The sequence below is a fragment of the Pipistrellus hanaki genome, assembly GCF_964339955.1.
Source record: "Pipistrellus hanaki genome assembly, chromosome: X".
NCBI classification, from domain to species: domain Eukaryota; kingdom Metazoa; phylum Chordata; class Mammalia; order Chiroptera; family Vespertilionidae; genus Pipistrellus; species Pipistrellus hanaki.
Genome location: NC_140524.1, coordinates 65,466,294 through 65,486,314, shown reverse-complemented (window position 1 = coordinate 65,486,314; position 20,021 = coordinate 65,466,294). Strand labels below are relative to the sequence as shown.

The 20,021-nt window shown below is 40.8% G+C and overlaps 1 protein-coding gene across 1 annotated transcript in view; it reads right to left on the bottom strand.

The window, feature by feature from the left end:
* The window catches only part of ABCB7 (ATP binding cassette subfamily B member 7), a 136,472-nt gene that overhangs the window by 38,240 nt on the left and 78,211 nt on the right, over positions 1–20,021 (bottom strand). The window contains exons 4-9 of the mRNA XM_084869567.1: positions 5,920–6,052; positions 4,105–4,373; positions 3,168–3,256; positions 2,828–2,915; positions 1,665–1,839; positions 407–564 (exon numbers count right to left, since the gene is read on the bottom strand). Of these exons, the coding sequence (XP_084725693.1) occupies positions 407–564; positions 1,665–1,839; positions 2,828–2,915; positions 3,168–3,256; positions 4,105–4,373; positions 5,920–6,052 (912 nt within the window). The remainder of the gene's footprint in view (positions 1–406; positions 565–1,664; positions 1,840–2,827; positions 2,916–3,167; positions 3,257–4,104; positions 4,374–5,919; positions 6,053–20,021) is intronic.

Genomic DNA, 20,021 nt, shown 5'->3' with positions numbered 1-20,021 from the left:
ACTTTTCAATGCTAAGGTAAAAAATCCTGGATGCTTTAATTTTTTCAGTATTTTAGGAGGGAGGTAAAGGAATGCTGGATAGGAGGATGAGTAAGGAAGCCAAGGATGTAAGAAGAGGTAATTGCACATCATGTATCATTATTATAAAAAATAAGTCAAGTGTAAGTAAAAATAATTCCAGTTAACAATATTTAGCTTCTAGGCATAATATTCTTTGTCAACACTGCAAGGTTTCTAAAGATAGAAGTAAAAACGTAACAATTTCCTAATAGACATGATAATCTCAATTTCTGCAAAAACAAAATTGGTTTCCTAACATGGTCATGTAAGAGTATTCCCTTAAAATAATACTATTAATGGGACAAAGCTCACATGCTTTTTAAAAGATACTAAATAAATTACTTACTTTAATTCGGGTGTCTACCTTGAGTAATGTAAACAAGGTATTCATATCTATGAGTGCTTGTCTAGTTTCTCTATATACAGTTCCCAGAAAGTTCAGGGGTAACGAAAGCTGAAAAAGCAGTCCATTCACCATTACTAGATCTCCAACGGTAAGGGTACCTTAATATGCAATTGGCAGAAGAAGAAAAAAAGGTATTACAGATGGTATAAACTGTTCCAATTTAAAGTAGAGAAAGTCTATTACTCTGGAATACAGTTCAAAATGTACAAAATAAAAAAATGTACAAAATCAGCAACTCTTAGGCCTACTTAAATTTCAAAGCATTTATAAAATTAAATTTATTGGGGTGACATTAGTTAATATATAGGTTTCAAGTGTAAATTTCTATGACATACCATCTATATATTATATATTGCTCTGTGTGCCCAATGCCCAAAGTCAAATCTTCCGTCACCATATATTTGACCCCCTTTACCCTTTAGTCCATAATTTAGGAATACAGGGCACTTGATATACGTTAAGTAGAATAGGAAAAGTCCATTCCTTACACTATACATTATACACAAAAAAATATGGCTTAAGTGAGAATAAAAACCAAAGGCTGAAAATCTCTCCTTAAGCTTGTTTCTTTGTAATATATATATAAAAAAAGGAATTTTAAAGAGTATATATTTAAAAATTGGAGCAAATGCACATCATGATTAAAAATGATAAACCGTGTATTAAGGTCACAGTGAATAAATGAATCCTAACTTGAATGGGTAGGTAACAAAAATGAGGCAAAGACATTATTAATTTTTGAAATATTTTTCAAATAAAAAACTAATAGAAAGGTTAAAAGGTTACTAGTAATCCTAAAGAAAAGATTGCTTGAGTTTTAGTCCTTTGGACTGAACACTAGTTACATTGATTTTCAGGTCAATAAGAGAAATTAAAAACTTTAGATGCTAAAAAAAGTTACTCCTCAAACAGATTGTAGGCCCAAAAAATATATATACAGTAATTCCAACCAATGAGAGAGCCAGTGCTAAAATTGTAATGCTAAACCAAATGAAGGGGGGAAAAAGCATATTACTGTACAATCAAGAAAACACATTTTGAGACAAAAAGGAAAATACTCCAAGGATATTAAAGCACAAAATTGAATATGCTTTATAATGAAGATTAATACACAAATTAATTTCATTAATCTTTATTTATAAAGGTTAAGTAAGGTTAAGTAAAACATACATGAATATTAAAACCACAGATCCATTACCTGCCACAATTCCCTGACTGGCAAGCACCATTATAGCTGTTAAACCAACACTGAAAATAGCACTTTGACCAAAGTTCAGCATAGCCAGAGTAGAGGTACTTTTCAACGAAGCAGTCTCATATGTCTTCAAAAATCCATCATATCTTTGTGCTTCATAGTTTTCATTATTAAAATACTACAAAACATATAAAAATAGTAACTACATATAATTAGAATTTATTCTCTTAAAGTGATTATCTTTTTTAATCAGACTTTCATGTACAGAAAAATTTAATTTATTTACTTTTAAATATATTTTTAATGATTTCAGAGAGGTGGGAAAGGGAGGAAGAGATGGAAACATCAATGATGAGAGAAAATCACTGATTGGCTACCTCCTGCATGCCCCACATTGGGGATCCTGCCCACAACCCAGGCATGTGCCCTGACCGAGAATCGAACAGTGACCTCCTGGTTCATAGGTCAACCCTCAACCATGAGCCACGCCAGTCGGACAAACCCATATCTTAAAAAAAGCTATCAAGGGCACTTCATTCACAAGCCTTCCCCATATCTCCTGGAACTTTGAGTTGACAGTTGTCACTGTCCCCACTGCAATATGCCTTCTTGTATAGACATCGGCATAATTACTTTAACTGTCTCAGTAGATTAACAAATTCTGGAAGGGTAAGGATTAAATATGAAGCATTTTTTTTACACAAAACTTAGTGCTTTGCACACAAGAGCATTCAATAATAATTATTAAATGGAAAAATTAACAAATAAGCAAAAAAAAGGTGCTAGAGGATTATACAGTATATTAAATTATTTACTACAAACTTCAAGGGACTGTCCAAAATCTTTATCATGTTGTTATTTTTAGATAGGCACTCTGAAAGATAGAGAACCAAGAACTTACATGCTAAATTGATTAGCTTAGTGTTCATTCTGAATCAAAATGCTAACCATACTCATATCACTTTCTGTTAGTGTCAAAAAAAATTGAGGTAGAAATAAAGGACAATTTTTAAATAAAAGAAAAATAATAAAGTACTACTATTCTATCACACCTAAAAATACTATTTTAATCTGAAGCTCTAAGTTATAGTAAATATTAAGTTAAATGGCAAAACAAATCTTAGTGCAGTTTAAAGGCCAAAGAAAAGTATAATTAAACATAGTACCTTCACAGTTTCATAATTCAGCAGCGAGTCTATGGCAGCATTACCGGCATCATTATCAGCTTTGTTCATTTCTATTCTAAACCTAGTTCTGTAAGACAAAGATTTGCATAGGCATGAAATGTTTGTTAAAGAAGCATAATTAATTTCTGTACAGAATATTTTAATTTATTTACTTTTAAATATATTTTTAATGATTTCAGAGGTGGGAAAGGGAGAAAGAGATGGAAACATCAATGATGAGAGAAAATCACTGATTGGCTATCTCCTGCATGCCCTACATTGGAGATCCAGCCCACGACCCAGGCATGTGCCCTGACCTGGCCTCTGGGGAATACCTTACCTCCACCGGGTGATTGCAACTGTGAATGCTGTGTATGCACCAAGTGTCCCAAGAGTCACCAGTGCAAACTGGGCACCACATTTGTAATACTGAAGAAGGCAAAAGAAGAAAAGAGAAATAGTCACTGTTCTTGTCAAATAGTTTATAATATACAATAACAAATTTTAGTCAAAAGATTTAAAAAAAAAAATGTTGGTGAACAAATGAATAATTTTTTGGAGAAGAAAGAAAATACCTTAGAAAATCTACGTTAGGTAACAAGGGAAGAAAGCCAAACTGCACCGGCCACACTGATGCTACTGTCAAATGTTGATAATAATAGTGCAAAGATCCATGAAAGGAATAATATATACTGTATATACATTTTGTTTTAAAAATATGAAATTGTCTAAAATGTCATGAATGGTGAATAGAAACCAAGATAATCTAAGCATACCAGCCTAAAGTTCTCTACAAAAATCTCTGCTAACAAAAATCGCAAACACCAGCTAAATTATTGATCAATGTGTAGAACTGAACAGCTCCTTAAAATAACAACATAAGCCCAACTGGATGGCTCAGGAGTTGAGTGTCAACCTATTAACCAGGAGGGTTTGGTTCGGTTCCCAGTCAGGACACATGCCTGAGTTGTGCACTTAATCCCCAGTAGGGGGTGTGTCGAACGCAGCCAATTCAATGATTCTCTCTCATCATTGATGTTTTTATCTCTCTTTCCCCTTCCCTTCCTCTCTGAAATCAAATTAAAAAAATAACAACATGATAAAGATTTTGGACAGTCCCTTGAAGCTTGTAGTAAATAATTTAATATACTGCATAATCCTCTAGCACCATGGTATTGTGCTTTCAAACCATGGACACACAGTACCAAAACAGCTTCAAGTACTAAATAGCTACTAATGAAAATGTAAAAGCTCGTTATGAGAACTGTTTTACTTACCAAAACACCACTGACAAGAGTGACCTCAAACATAATGGGAAGAAGATTAAATACTAAAGCACTCAGAACAAAACTGATACCCCTTGTCCCTCTGTCGATAGCCTTCGATAAAGCTCCTGTCTGTCTGCTGAGGTGGAAAGCCAGATCCAGGTTGTGAAGATGGAGAAATACATTTTTGGCGATTCTTCGTATTGAATTTTGGGCTACCTTGCCAAATACTGCATTACGAACTTCATTAAAAAAGGCAGCTCCGGCTCTTGATACACCATCTAACAATACAGTCAAAAGAAAAAATGGGGCATAAAAACATTAGAATCATAGGAATGTAAAAATGATAAAGGCACAGAAAGTATTTGTACAATGAATGAATACATCAATGAATACTTACACTAAAAGAAATCTAAAAAGCATCTAGTTTAGTGAGTATCAATCTTTTCACCAACATGGATCCCTTTCAATGTTATTCTCCCTATATGCCCCAGGTGTTGAAATATTTTTCTCCAACTAGGTATTTTTAATACAAAACAGCCCATATGGCTGTTTATCATGTTGTTATTTTTTACTGTGGATAAATACACAGTATCTGTCGAGCTTTTTGATCTGATTAAATTCCCCCAAATAACAAATGATGAAATTTAGATACTGAAAAATCAACTTCATGGACTAATAGGCCCCCAAAAATCATTCAGTCTGGTCCTCCCAAGGCATTAGGGGTGAGTTAACTAAATGTTTGACCAAATATAGCAGATGAATTTTTAAGTTGATAATTTTGTATGGCTTCCAAATGATGTTATAAATATCCAAATGGCCCTTGGCAGAAAAAAGGTTCCCTACCCCTGAACTAAAGCATGGCCCCATTCAAGCCTCCTAAGTCTCATAAAGTGTCCTTTTAAATGCATGGGGACACAAAGCATCATATTCTCTGCTTTACAAATTGTAGATCTGTGTCATGGCTATTGGATATAATTTAATAAAGCAAAAGCATTAATGCACAACAATTAATTAATCATTATTTAGCTATTTCCTATTTAACGGCTAATAAAAACATCAAGAAATTGCCCAGCTGGGTGTAGCTCAGCAGTTGAATGTCAACCTAGGAACCAAGAGGTCACCGGCTCGATTCCCAGTCAGGGCATATGCCCAGGTTGCAGGCTCAATCCCCAGTGGGAGGTGTGCAGGAGGCAGCCAATCAATGATTCCCTCTCATCATTGATGTTTCTATCTCTTCCTCCCTCTCCCTTCCTGTCTGAAATCAATAAAAATATATTTGTTCAAAAAAGAAGGAACTAACTTGCCTCATTCTTTAAAGGTATCTTATAAGAAACGTATTAGAAGTGGTTTCTATAGCCGAGACCGGTTTGGCTCAATGGATAGAGCGTCGGCTTGGGGACTGAAGGGTCCCAGGTTCGAATCCGGTCAAGGGCATGTACCTTGGTTGCGGGCATATCCCCAGTAGGGGGTGTGCAAGAGGCAGCTGATGGATGACTCTCTCTCATCGATGTTTCTAGCTCTCTAGCTCTCTCCCTTCTTCTCTGTACAAAATCAATAAAAATTTAAAAATTTAAAAAAAGAAGTGGTTGCTATAATTTTAATGTCTCGTTTCATATTATTGTTTTCTAAAACTTGAAGAATGAGACTATTATTAACAGAATTTTTGGAAAATATGATACAAATAATTTTTAAAACCACATATAAAAAAATCTCACGTAAAACATGCTAAATTGTGTTTGTAATGAAAAGGTCATCTGCCCAAATATAATGAAACCATCTTGAAGAAAGTCAACACCTGTAGACAGATCAAAGAATCACACATACAGCCAATCAGAACTGCCGTTGCCATGGTTGCAACTGTATTTGGTGCATCACTCATGTTCAGCATGTGTCCCGACATCTGGTTGAGGTTGTCTACAGCATATTTAAACATGAAAGGAACCACAATATTCATGGCCTAAAAACATAAAAGCAACAATTACCCATCATATGAAAATATGTATTTATAAAAGTATAATGACTAACCTTAAATTAATATTTATGGGAACGTTTATATATTAAACCATTTTAAGTATTGGAATGATTTTCCCAGTTTATAAAGATAAAATCTTTGACATTAGAAGAGCTGTCATTTCAGGATTCCCACCTCAAACTGACCACAATGTTAATATTAATTTACAAGCTACTAGAGGAGTGGTGCATGACATTTGTACACTTGGTGTGTGTGTGCGGGGGGGGGGGTTGGGGCACCTCAGCTTGGCCTGTGAGTCCAGGAGCCCTCGGGGGATGTCTGACTGCAAGCCTAAGCTGCAGTTGGACATCCTTAGCACTGCCGTGGAGGAGGGTCGCTGTGCTCACCAGTGGTCAGCCTATCTTGTGGCTGAGCAGTGCTCCACCTAACAAAGTGCAATGACCAGCAAGGGGGCAGCTCCTGGGTTATGTCTGTCCCCTGGTGGTCAGTGAGCATCATAGAGACCGCTCATTATGCCGTTCAGTCGATTTGCGTATTACTCTTTTATTATACTAGAGGAACAGGTGAACAAAATTTGTGCACGAGGGGGGTGTGTCCCTAAGCTCAGCCTGCACCCTCTCCAATCTGGGACCCCTCGAGGGATGTCTGACTGCTCATTTAGGCCCAATCCTACCTAGCAGTTAGACAACCCTCTCACAATCCAGGACTGTTGGCTCCCAACTGCTTGCCTGCCTGCCTGCCTAATTGCCCCTAACCACTTCTGCCTGCCAGCCTGATCACCCCCTAACCACTCCCCTGCCAGTCTGCTTGATGCCTAACTGCTCCCCTGCCAGCCTGTTTGCCCCTAACTGCCCTCCCCTGCAAACCTGGTCACCCCTAACTGCCCTCCTCTGCCACCCCTAACTGCCCTCCCCTGCAACTGCCATTCCCTACAGACCCAGTTGCCCCCAACTTCCCTCCTTTGCCGGCCTGGTCACCCCTAACTGCCCTACCCTGCAGGCTTGATCGACCCCAACTGCCCTCCCTTGCAGGCCTGGTCCCTCCCAACTGCCCTCCCCTGCTGCCATCTTGTGGTGGCCATGTTGTGTCTACATGGGGGCAGCCATCTTATGTGTTGGAGTGATGGTCAATTTGCATATTACTCTTTTATTAGATAGGACAGAGGCCTGGTGCACAGGTGGGGGGTGACTGGTTTCCCCTGAAGGGTGTCCCGAATCAGGGTGGGGGTTCCCTTGGGGCATGTGGCAGCCTGGGTGAAGGGCCTGTGGTAATCTGCAGGCTAGCCACGCCCACTGGAGACCCAAGTGGAGGCCCTGGTATCTGGGATTTATTTATCTTCTACAATTGAAGCTTTGTAGCCTTGAGCGGAGCCAAGCCTCCTGATTGCTCCTTGGCCGCAGCTATTTATGTTGGGATTTATCTTCTATAATTGAAACTTTTAGCTTTGAGCGGAGGCCAAGGCAGGCCAGGGCTGCAGAACGTTGGTTTCCGCCATCACCAGGGGCAACTCAAGTCTCTTGCTCACTCCAGCTCCGTGGCTGCCGCCATTTGTGTTGGGATTATTTATCTTCTACTAGGGGTCCGGTGCACGAAATTCGTGCAATGGGGGTAGGGGGAACCCTCAGCTCAACCTGCCCCCTTTCACATACTGGGAGCCATCAAGGGATGTCCTACTGATGGCTTAGGCCCACTCCCACCAGCCACCCTTGTGGGAGGCAACTGGGCTGATCAGGGGAAGGCACCAGCTCCATCACCCCACTGCTGCAGCCACTGCCAGTCATCACTGCAGCCACCAAGGTGTTTTCATCAACACGGACTCCACCAAGAAAAAATGATGTTTCTTTAGGCATTTTCAAGATGTGTCTTTCATAGGACATGCATTTATTTATTTATTTATTTATTTATTTATTTATTTTATTCTCACTTGAGGAAATGTTTCCATTGACTTTTAGAGAATGTAAAAAAGAAAGGGAAAGACAGAGAGCAACATCAAAGTGAGAGGAACACTTTGATTGGTTGCCTCCTGCATGAGCCCTGATCTGGGCCCTGACCAGGAAGGAGCCTGGAATCTAGGTACATGCCCTTGATCAGAATCGAACTCAGACCCTGCAGTCGGCAGGCTGAGGCATTATTCACTGAGTCAAACCGGCTAGGGCAGGATAAGACATTTCTTAGCCCTTCAGCGGACGTTTGTTTTGTTCTCCAGAAGTGTGGTGGAAAAACCCTAGATCACCTTTTTGGATTCATATTACCCAAGTTACTAAGAATTGTACCAGTGGCATACAGGAAGCTTAGCCAATGTACAGTCAGAAAAGGTGTTTCCTCTATAGTTCACACCAATCATGGGCTGGGCCCTGCCCAGGACTAAAGCCTCTTGGGCAGGAGCAGACCCACAGCTCCCTGTAATCCAGCTTCCTGCAATCAATTGCAGGGGGGTCCACTCCTGCCCAGGCCTTACCTCACAGTGACCTGGGTGCCAGGATGTTACTGGGACACAGGCACTGTGCACCTATGTATGCAAATTAACCGCCATATTTTTTGGGTTAATTTGCATAGTCACTCTGATTGGCTATGGGTGTAGCGAAGTTATGGTCAATTTACAAGTTTGTCTATTAATTAGGTAAGATAATTGAAACTTTGTAGCCTTGAGTGGAGGCCTAGCTGGCCAGAGCAGGCAGAAAGCTTGGCTTCCTCCATTGCCAGGGAAACCCAAGCCCCCTGCCAGAGCCATCTTGGTCGGATTAATTTGCATACTCACTGCTGGTAGATATGACTTGTGGGTGTAGCAGAGGTATGGTCAATTTGCATATTACTATTTTGTTAGATAGGATAATATGTGCATTATTCAAATGCTCCTGCCTGATCATAAAATCATCCCTGATCATTCACTCAAAAAGTTCTCTCCATTATCTGATATCCTACAGAGCTCATGGCACTTATGGCAAATTGCCTTGTAGTTATCTGTGTATATATTTTTCTTTCCTACAACATTCTTGATGGTCTGTATAATATTTCTCTTTCTGCCCTACCCATGTTGAATACAATGCTTTATATATAAAAGGTACTTAATACATGCATATAAATTTATTCATTCCCCAAAATAATGGTAAAACTGAAATTACACAGCAAAGAGGATTTCAAAAGCAAATAATTACTATTATGTATGGCTGATTCACTATTGGAAGACCAAATAACAGTGATAGACCTATTTGCCTCATAAAGATTCCTTTGCTCAAACATATACAAAATAAAATCCACTAAATAACAAACTAACTTTCAAAACTATCCTATTTCTCCATGAGAATACCCCACAATATATGAAAATTAGGAATATAATGCTTTCATATATATATATTTTAAATATATTTTATTGAGTTTTTACAGAGAGGAAGAGAGAGGGATACAGAGTTAGAAACATCGATGAGAGAGAAACATCGATCACCTGCTTCCTGTACACCTCCTACTGGAGATGTGCCCACAACCAAGGTACATGCCCTTGACCGGAATCAAACCTGGGACCCTTGAGTCCACAGGCCGACACTCTACCCACTGAGCCAAACCAGTTAGGGCAATGCTTTCATATATTAAGGGCAAACATTCAATCATTCACATTTCTATGTACAGTTATAGTATCAAAAGCAACAACTTTCATTTAGAAACAAAGTTGGTTAGACTGCCAAAGTTTTATTTGAAGAAATTAAATTCATATACATTAATGACATGTGAAAACAATTGTATAAGGGTTAACAAAACAATGAAAACCCATGTCTTGTTAATGTTTTATTATTATGTCTTTCATTTTTGTTAAACATGAATAATTTATTATCAACAAGCCTGAATTCACCTACAACAGTCAGGAGCTGTGTAAATCAAAATTGCAAACTAAGGTACACAAGTGTCTTAGCAACAAGGCAATATCATTAAAATACACCGCAGATATTGGGGTACTTTTAAGAATGTAACACTATGGGATAAATTGCTTAAAGCTTTCAAGATTTCTAACTTCCAAAATATAATCTAATAGAATAGCAGGTTACTTCTCAATTGTGATTTCCATATAACCATATAACCACAGGCTCTTGCTTTTGCTTATAATGGTCTCCCACCTGATTTACCTCTCCAGAACTCTCCATTCTTCAAAGCCTACTTTGAATCCCATTCTGATCATGATGCCTTCTCTAACAACCACAGCCCACTTGGAACTTACTATTTTCCAACTCCCCTTTTTTGTAGATTATACCTCAATATTTATCATTTTTAGTACATATTTATGATTCACTTTGTCTATAGGTGCATGAATATACTACCATCTCAACCTCAGTGACATTTTGTGGCAAAACAAACATTTTGTGAACAACAGCTATGTGAGTTGGATATCGTGCTAGGCACTGTTCAAAAATTGTTGAATAAGAGCTGAATAAAAACAATTCTATGAAATGGATATTATTCCTACAATTGAGATAACTCAGCTCTGATAAGTAGCAGAACTAGAATTAAAATCCAAGTCAGATTTGAAATTCTATTATACCATAGCCATATTAACAGCATATAGGGTAGAGACCATAACATTTTACTACTTTTCTACCCTAAAATGGATGCTCTCAAATAGCTATAGTTGTAAAATATGATAAAAGTAATTTGGATAAATTTGAACAGACTCAGATATAATACTATATGACATATTATATACATGTTAAACATGAAGAATGTTTAACATGTATATAATATAGCCACATCCCTGCACTTACATTTCAATATACTTGAGTGAGAAATGAAGTGGTAATTACAACTAGTAGACAATTCTCATAACTCACAGCCTTACTATGTAGATACCTTAGTGTTAACTATAGAACTCAGTTTTCCCATTTTTAAATGTGCATTCATATATGTGTGTGTGTGCTTTGAATCATGTGCTATGCAAAGTTATCTCATGTTCAGATCTATGCCCACACTCAAGATGCAGAACTATCCCATCACCACAAAATAACTCCCTTGTACTACCTCTTTTATATTCACTCCCATTTCACCTTGCCTCAACCCAATCCCTGTCCTCCAAGAATCATCAATCTGTTGATAATCTCTATAGCTAACTGATTTTGAGAATATTATATACATGAAATAGTAGTATGTAACCTTTTGAGATAGGCTTTTCACTCAGCATAATGTCCGTGAGGTTCACTGAGGATGATGCATGTATCAAGAACTTACCATCCAAAGGAGAAACCAACATGACGGCATAGGTAAACACCTGAACTTGCTTCCTTGCACAACCACTTCAAAACTACAAATAAAAGACAAAACGAACACCATCCAGAACCACAGGAAAGCTGGTTGAGTGGAAATTCTACAACTAAAAGGAAAGAGAAAAGCACACTAAAACTCAGAGGAGGTGCAGAAGTGTGGAGGTATGGAGGCGCACGTGCAGAAAGGGGCTGACAACTAAGGACACATTTTCTTTTTCAATCGGAAGGGAGACACAAGCTCTCCACTGCTCTGAACGCCAGTCCTTGGTGAGAATCTGGAGACCCAGACTCATATGGGGGGAAACTGGACTGTCTGGAATCAGGCCAGAACATAAGGGAGGCATTCCCTCAGAGGTGCTTGCTGTGATTACCATGGGACACTGAAACCCAGAGGACTCTTAAGGCAAGGCTGTTTGCTCCACCCTGTTGATTCCCTGAGACCCCTCCCCAGCAATTTACAACCCCACCGCAGCTATGCACAGAGGATATTGCATATGTATGGCCTGGTCCTTCGCAACTTAAAATTACCTAACAAACTGCAGCTGGGTCAGAGGCCAAGAACTTCTAAAGAAGGCCCAACGCTCCACAGAAGCTTGCATTGCTTCACAGCTGGACCTCATCTGGGAACCTCCAAAACCCAAACAAAGAAGAGGAATCTGGAGATCTCTCCATAGCTCTTGCTGGGGGGCCTCAGGCAGTATATGACTTTGCACCTCCTTGGAGATCCAAGAGCCAGGGTACCCAGTGATCAAACTGGGAACATCCAGATTATAACTCCTCAGATCCTTAAGTGACACATTCAGGGGGCAGACTCAGTGAGCACCAAAGCCCCACTGAAGCAAGTCTTGCCCGATAAGGGTGGCCCCAGAACAGAAGTACTCCCATAGTAGACACAACTGATCCAGACAGCCAATTGGCCTGGAGGTAAATTCCTCCCAGAGATACCAACAACACTCAAAGCTTAACTACAATAAGACTGTGCATACAGCCACGAAAGGGATACACCAAGAGTGTTCACCTCAGGCAATTAGGGAGGCTGAGCCACTGGGCCCTGTAGGACACCTAGCACACAAAGCCACTCTATCAACACAGGGAAGCAGCCAAAATGCGGAGACAAAGAAAAGGTCACAAATGACAGAAATGGAGGAAAGCAAACTACTGGATTAGAGTTCAAAACCATGGTTATAAGGTTATTCAAGAATCTTCTAGAAACCGCCGGTAAATTTAGCGAGACCCTCGGGGATATAAAAAGGACCAACTAGAAATTAAGCATACACTGACTGAAATAAAGAATAACACAAAGAGACCCAACAGCAGATTAGAGGATCGCAAGAATCAAGTCAAATATATGAAACAAGATGAAGCAAAAAACACCCAACTGGAAAAGCAAAAAGAAAAAAAGAATCCAAAAATATGAAGATAGTGTAAGGAGCCTATAGGACAACTTCAAGTGTACCAACATCCAAATTATGGGGGTGCCAGAAGAAGAGATAGATCAAGATAATGAAAACATATTTGAAGAAATAATGACAGAAAACTTGCCCTACCTGTTAAAAGAAATAGACTGACAAGTCCAAGAAGCACACAGAACCCCAAACAAAAGGAATCCAAAGAGGACCACACCAAGACACATCATAATTAAAATGCCAAGAGCAAAAGACAAAGAGAGAATATTACAAGCAGCGAGAGAAACGCAGTTAATTACCTACAAGGGAGCACCCATACGATTGTCAGCTGATTTCTCAACAGAAACTATGCAGGCCAGAAGGGATTGGCAAGAAATATTCAAAGTGATGAATATCAAGAACCTACAACCAAGATTACTCTACCCAGAAAAGCTATCATTCAGAATTGAAGGGCAGATAAAGAGCTTCACAGATCAGAAAAAGTTAAAGGAGTTCATCACTGCCAAACCAATATTCTATGAAATGGTCAGGGGTATTCTTTAGTAAGAGGAAGAAGAAAAAAGGGTAAAGATAAAAATTATGAACAAATACATATCTATCAAGAAGTGAATCTAAAAATCAAGTGAATAAAAAATCTAATGAACAGAATAAACTGGTGAATATAATAGAATTGGGGACATAGAAAGGGATGGACTGACAATTCTTGGGGGTAAGAGGGTGTGGGGGTGCAGGAAGAGACTGGACAAAAATCGTACACTTATGGATAAGGACAGTGGGGAGGGGGTAAGGGCAGAGAATGGGGTGGGAACCAGATGGAGGATATCTATAGGGGGGGAAAGAGGAACAACTGTAATAACCTGAACAATAAAGATTAAACATAAAAAAAATTATCATCCTGTATAATAAAACCCTAATATGCAAATCAACCTAACAGTAGAACAAATGCTCGCTATGATGAGCACTGACCACCAGGGGGAGTGCCGCTCAGCCAGAAGTTGGGATCATGCCTGGGGAGTACAGCAGCTGTGGCAGGAGCCTCTCCCACCTCCACTGCAGGCAGGCAGTAAGGAGTGAGGAGCCCTGGACTACAAGAGCCCCGGACTGCGAGAGGGATGTCTGACTGGTGGCTTAGACATCCTCTGAGGAGTCCTGGATTGCAAGAGGGCAAAGGCTGGGCAGAGGAACCCAGCCCCCAACCCCGGTGATTTAATTTTGTGCACCAATCCTCTAATATAAAAACAGTTTTCAACAATTCATCCTTAAAGAACATCCTCATTTCTAGTTGGGCACTATCCTATCTAATAAAAGAGTAATATGCAAATTAACCATGACTCTGCTATACCCGTCAGCCACGCCCACCAGCCAATTAGAGTGTGTATGCAAATTAACCCCAACCAAGATGGCTGCAGCCACAGAGAGCAGGAGGCAGGCTTGAGTTACCCTGGCAATGGAAGAAGCCAAGCTTTCTGAACACCCTGGTGGGCCCAGGCCTCCACTCAAGGTACAAAGTTTCAGTTATAGAAAGTAATAAATTCCAATAGAAATGGTGGCAGGACCGAACTTAAGAGCAGGAGCTAGGGTTGCCCCAGGCGATGGAGGAAGGCAAGCTTCTGCAGCCCTGGCTGGCTCAGGCCTTCACTCCAGGCTACAATGTTTCAATTGTAGAAGATACATAAATTCCAACAGAAATGGCTGCCACCACGAGTGAGCAGGAGGCTTGGCTCTGCTCCAGGCTACAAAGTTTCAATTGTAGAAAATAAATTCCAGATACCAAGGCCTCTGCCTGCAAACCACCATAGGCCCCTCGCTCAGGCCACCTCATGCCCCAAGGGAACCCCCATCCTGATCCGGGACACCCTTCAAGGGAAACCAGCTGACTCTCACCTGTGCACCAGGCCTCTATCCTATCTAATAATATGCAGATTGACCATCACTCCAATACACAAGATGGCTGCCCCCATGTGGGCAAACATCCTGCCCCCATGTGGACACAAGATGGCCACCATAAGACGGCGAGCAGGTGAGGGCAGTTGGGAGGGTCCAGGTCTACAAGGAAGGGCAGTTGTGGGTGATCAGGCAAGCAGGGGAGGGCAGTTGGTGGTGATCAGGCCAGCATGGGAAGAAAGATGGGAAGGACCAGACCTGCAAGGGAGGGCAGTTGAAGGAGATCAATCCTGCAGGGGAGGGCAGTTAGGAGTGACCAGGCCAGCAAAGGAGGGAAGTTGGGGGCAAACAGGCTGGCAGGGGAGCAGTTAGACATCAATCAGGCTGGCGTGTGACTGGTTAGAGGGTGATCAGCCTGGCAGGCAGAAATGGTTAGGGGAAATCAGGCAAGCAGGCAGGCGAGCAGTTAAGAGCCAGCAGGATTGTGAGAGGAATCCCAGATTGGAGAGGGTGCAGGCTGGGCTGAGGGAAACATCCTCCTCCCACCCCCATGCATGAATTTTGTGCACCGGGCATCTAATTACAAATAATGGTGTTATGAAAATTTTCATACATGTGGTCATAAGTTTTCATATCGTTAGAATATATGCCCAAGAGTGCAATTGCTAAGTAATATGGTAAGTGTACATTGACTTTTTAAGAAAATGCCATATTCTTTCAGAGTGGCTGTACTATTTTACAGTCCCAAGATAAAGTATGAATGATCCAGTTCCTCTGCATCCTCATCAACATTTAGTATCATCACTTTTTAAAATTTTGAAACAATTTTAATAGGTATAGAATTATATCTCACTAGAGGCCTGGTACATGAAATTAGTGCTCAGAGGTGGGGAGTGGGATGGGTATTCCTCAGCCCAGCCTGCACCATCTCTAATCTGAGACCCTTTGAAGGATGTCCTGTTTACAGGGATTGGGCCTACACTAGTGGTCAGACATCCCTCTCACAATCTGGGACTGCTGGCTCCAGCCGCTCACTTGCCTGCCTGATTGCCCCTGACCACTCTGCCTACCGGCCTGCTCGCCCCCAACTACCCCCTACTGTTGGCCTGCTTACCCCCAAATGACCCCCCCCAGCCTGATCACTCCCAATTGCCCCCTGTGCCAACCTGCTCACCTTCACCTGCCCCCCCTGCTCGCCTGCTCACCCCCATCTTCCCTCCCCACCCCCATCTGCTCCCCTGCTGGCCTGCTCACTCCAAACTGCCCTCCTGCTGTCCTGATCACCTCCAACTGACCCCCATTGACAGTCTGCTCACTCCCAACTGGCGCCCCCCTTCCCCCTTGCTGGTCTACTTATCCCCAATGGCCCTGCCATCCCATCCTGGCCTAATCAACCCCCGGCGACCAAGGGTCCCATCCCCTCCTTTTTCTTTTTCTTTTTCTTTTTCTTTTTCTTTTTCTATTTTTTTTTTTTCAACACCTCCTTCAGCAAAGGCCAAGGCTGGCTGGAAGCAAGTATCTAGGATTTATTTCTCTTCTATAATTAAAACTTTGTAGCTTTGAGTGGAGGCCAGGGCTGGCCAGGATGGGCAGGAAACTTGGCTTCCTCCATCCCCAGGGCCAACCGAAGCCTCCCGCTTGCTCCAGCTTCATGGCCACTGCCATTTTTGTTGGGATCCATTTATCTTCTATAGTTGAAGCTTTGTAGCCTTGATTGGAGGCCAGGGCCAGCGGGAAGCTTGGCTGCCTCCATTACTGGGGCAACCCAAGCCTTCTACTTACTCCAGCTCCATGGCGAGCCATCATCTTGGTTGAGTTAATTTGCATACTTATTCCTGATTGGCTGTTAGCCGTGGCTTGTGGGTGTAGCGGAGTAACAGTTAATTTGCATATTTCTCTTTTATTAGTGTAGATTGTAGTTTTAATTTGTGTTTCCCTAAGAGCAAGGAGGTTGAACCTCTTAGCAGCAGCAGGAGACAGAGTGTAGAATATGGCAGTGTCAGCTGTGGTGGGATGGTGGAGCAGGTGAGCAGGGGCACCATATCAAGGCAGGGTGCCCGCCAGTTGCTGTCATCAGGGTGAGCCTCTAGTAGTTATTGAAAATTCTTTGCTCCTGCCGAAACCGGTTTGGCTCAGTGGATAGAGCGTCAGCTTGAGGACCGAAGGGTCCCGGGTTTGATTCCAGTCAAGGGCATGTACCTTGGTTGCGGGCACATCCCCAATAGGGGGTGTGCAAGAGGCAGCTGATCGATGACTCTCTCTCGTTGATGTTTCTAACTTGCTCTCTCTCTCCCTTCCTCTCTGTACAAAATCAATAAAATATAAAATAAAATAAAAAAATAAAAAAGAAAGAAAAAGAAAATTCTTTGCTCCTGTGCATTGCAGTCCTGCCTGGCACTCGCACCTGCTGCTGGCACCAGCTCTGCTCACACCTGCAGCCAGCGCCAGAGCCTCTGCTTGCACCGCTGCCAGCACTCAGCATCAGTCCTGATTGCTTGGTGCCATCAGCTGGTGCAAGCGTCAGCTGCTGGCTGTGATCGCCCATGAGGATTTCTCCACCTCCCCCTGCTCCTGAGGGGTGATCCGGGCAGCAGCCACCACATACCTGCACCCACTGAAGGTGCCAACCCTGCTCAAACCGGCTGCTGGCACTGGCCCTAATCGCTCTGCACCTTCAGTGCAAAGGAGCAGTGATAGCAGGAGTGGGGCTGCTGGCAGACGGGACAAGGGCTGCAGCAGGGTGTGGAGGATGGGCCTCACAGCCCACAGGTCCTTTCAAGGTGCATGAATTCATGCACTGGGCTCCTAGTAATCCATAAAATAAAATGATAAACTGCAACCTATCAAAATTAAAAACTTTTGTTCTGTAAGACACAATGAAGGGAATTTAAACAAACAAGCTTATAGACGTAGAGGAAATAAGGACAGGTATCTTCCACTTTATGAATGTCTGTATTATGCCACCTCACTTTTATGAAAGACCTATATTAGTACCTATATTTCACCAACTGAAATAAATTCTAAGAGGATTTTCACTTTTATGAAAAAGGCTGTTACAGTACTAATGTAGATCTTTCATAAAATCAAGTGGCATAAAGAGAACTTTGGGACAGCAGAGGATATTCTTCACTTTATGCCATTTTGACTTACAAAAGGTTTCATAGGAATGCTCTACTTTGGGATAGTGAGGGAACCTGTACATAAATAACTCACAAAATTCAATGGGAAAAACAACAGACCAACTAAAACATGGACAAAACACTTAAACAGACACTTCAAAGTGAATATATGGACTACAACTAAGCACATGCCAAGATATTCAACACCATTAACATTAGGGAAATGCATATTGAAACCATAGGTAGTACTATATAACTGACAAGACCTAATGTTGGCACAGAAGTGAAGCAACTGAAACTTTCATATATTGCTGGTGGGAAGATAAAAACAGTGATTTGGAAGACAATTTAGCAGTTTCTTGAAGTTAAAAATACATTTACCCAGCAATCTCTTTTAGGTATTTATCCCAGGGAAATGAAAATTCAGGTACACACACACACATACACACACACACCAAAAAAAAAAAAGTGTACCTGATTATTTATAGCAACTCTAGTTACAATTGCCAAAGGATAGAAAGAAACCAAATATCCACCAGTAGGTGAATGCATAAACAAACTCTAGTACATCCATAATATGGAATATTACTAGGCAATAAAAAAGAACTACTAATATATTCAATGATTGGGATACACAACAAAAACATTATGTTGAGTGACAGAAGCCAGATCAAAAGGTAAACATACTATATGATTCTATTTATGTCAGCGGTCGCCAACCGGTATTCCGTGAGGTCCGAAAGGTGGCAACCGCTGATTTATATGATATTTGCAAAATGATAAAACTATAGTGGTAGAAAGTTAGCAGTACTGGGTTGTATATTTGAAAGTTGCTAAAAGGGAAAATGCTTAAAGTAGGATTTATTTTGCTCACAGCGTTTGGTGTGGACATAAATTGCATTTTTCTGAGACAAATGCCTGTGTGTATAAATGTGGTCATATAATACACGTGCTTTCCGGAAAAATAAAAATAAAAAAGCTATAATGGTAGAAGATAAATTAATGGCATCTAGCAGCTAGCGGTCTAGAGAGTGTATGTCTACAAATGGGTTACAAAAAGAACACATTTGGGGTAATGGCACATTTCCATATCCTGACAGAGGTAAACCTACACTGAGTGGCCAGATTATTATGATCCCTGAACACATAATAATCTGGCTACTCAGTGTATATCCTAAATAATAAAAGGCTAATATGCAAATTTTCCCCTCGACCAGGAGTTCAACCAGCAGGCAGGCCGGCTGACCAACTGCCCATGACCCCTCCCCCTGGCCAGGCTAGCCAGACCCCACCAATGCACAAATTCATGCACCAGGCCTCTAAAATAGACACACACACAACACACACACACACACACACACACACACACACACACACACTGAGTGACCAGATTATTATGCATTCAGAGATCATAAATAATCTGGCCATTCAGTGTATATGATAAAAGGCTAATATACAAATAAACCAAATGGCAGAACAACCGAACAACCACAAGTGGTCACTGTGATGTGCACTGACCACCATCACCAGTCACAATTTGATGCAAAAAAAGACTTTCTTTCGTGCCATTGAAGCAACATTTTACTCATGACTTTTCAGTTTTCCATTTGTCTTTCCTTCAGTTGATGTGACACCCATTTTCCTTCCTTTAAAATCTTTCCCATTGTTTGTAAATAATCAGAAGTTATTTGCTGAGCAACATTTAATCTTCCTGCAAATTGTTTTTTGAGTTTGACATGCATCTTCATCTAATAATGCTTGTAATTTGTGGTCTTCAAACTTTTTTTATTGACCTGGACCTTCTTTGTTTTCACAATGAAATCATCACTTTTAAAGCATTTAAACCAGCGTTCACAAGTATCGTGAGATGTAGCATGTTCACCATAAGCTTCCGAAAGATAACTTTCAGCAGCACTTTTTATTCAAAATAAAGTAATGAATTAAAACATCCCACAAATGTTCTTTTCTTGGCACAAAATTTGACATTTTTAAGTGTAAAAATACCTACGATGTTAACACCTTCAGAAAATTTGACATATGAAGTTTAGAAGTTTGCTGCCAATACAACAAAATAGTATACATATCAAATCGCATATATATCAACATATGTGTAACTCCATCTATTGAAAAAAAATCTGCATTATTAACTAGTGCACCTGGTATCTCTCATGAAATAGGTTTTTTAAATCTTCACCAAATCAAATCCAATAATGCATAAAAATAATTACACAACATGACCAAGTGGATTTTATTTTAGGCATGCATGGCTGGTTTAACATTTAAAAATCAATTAGTCATGCGC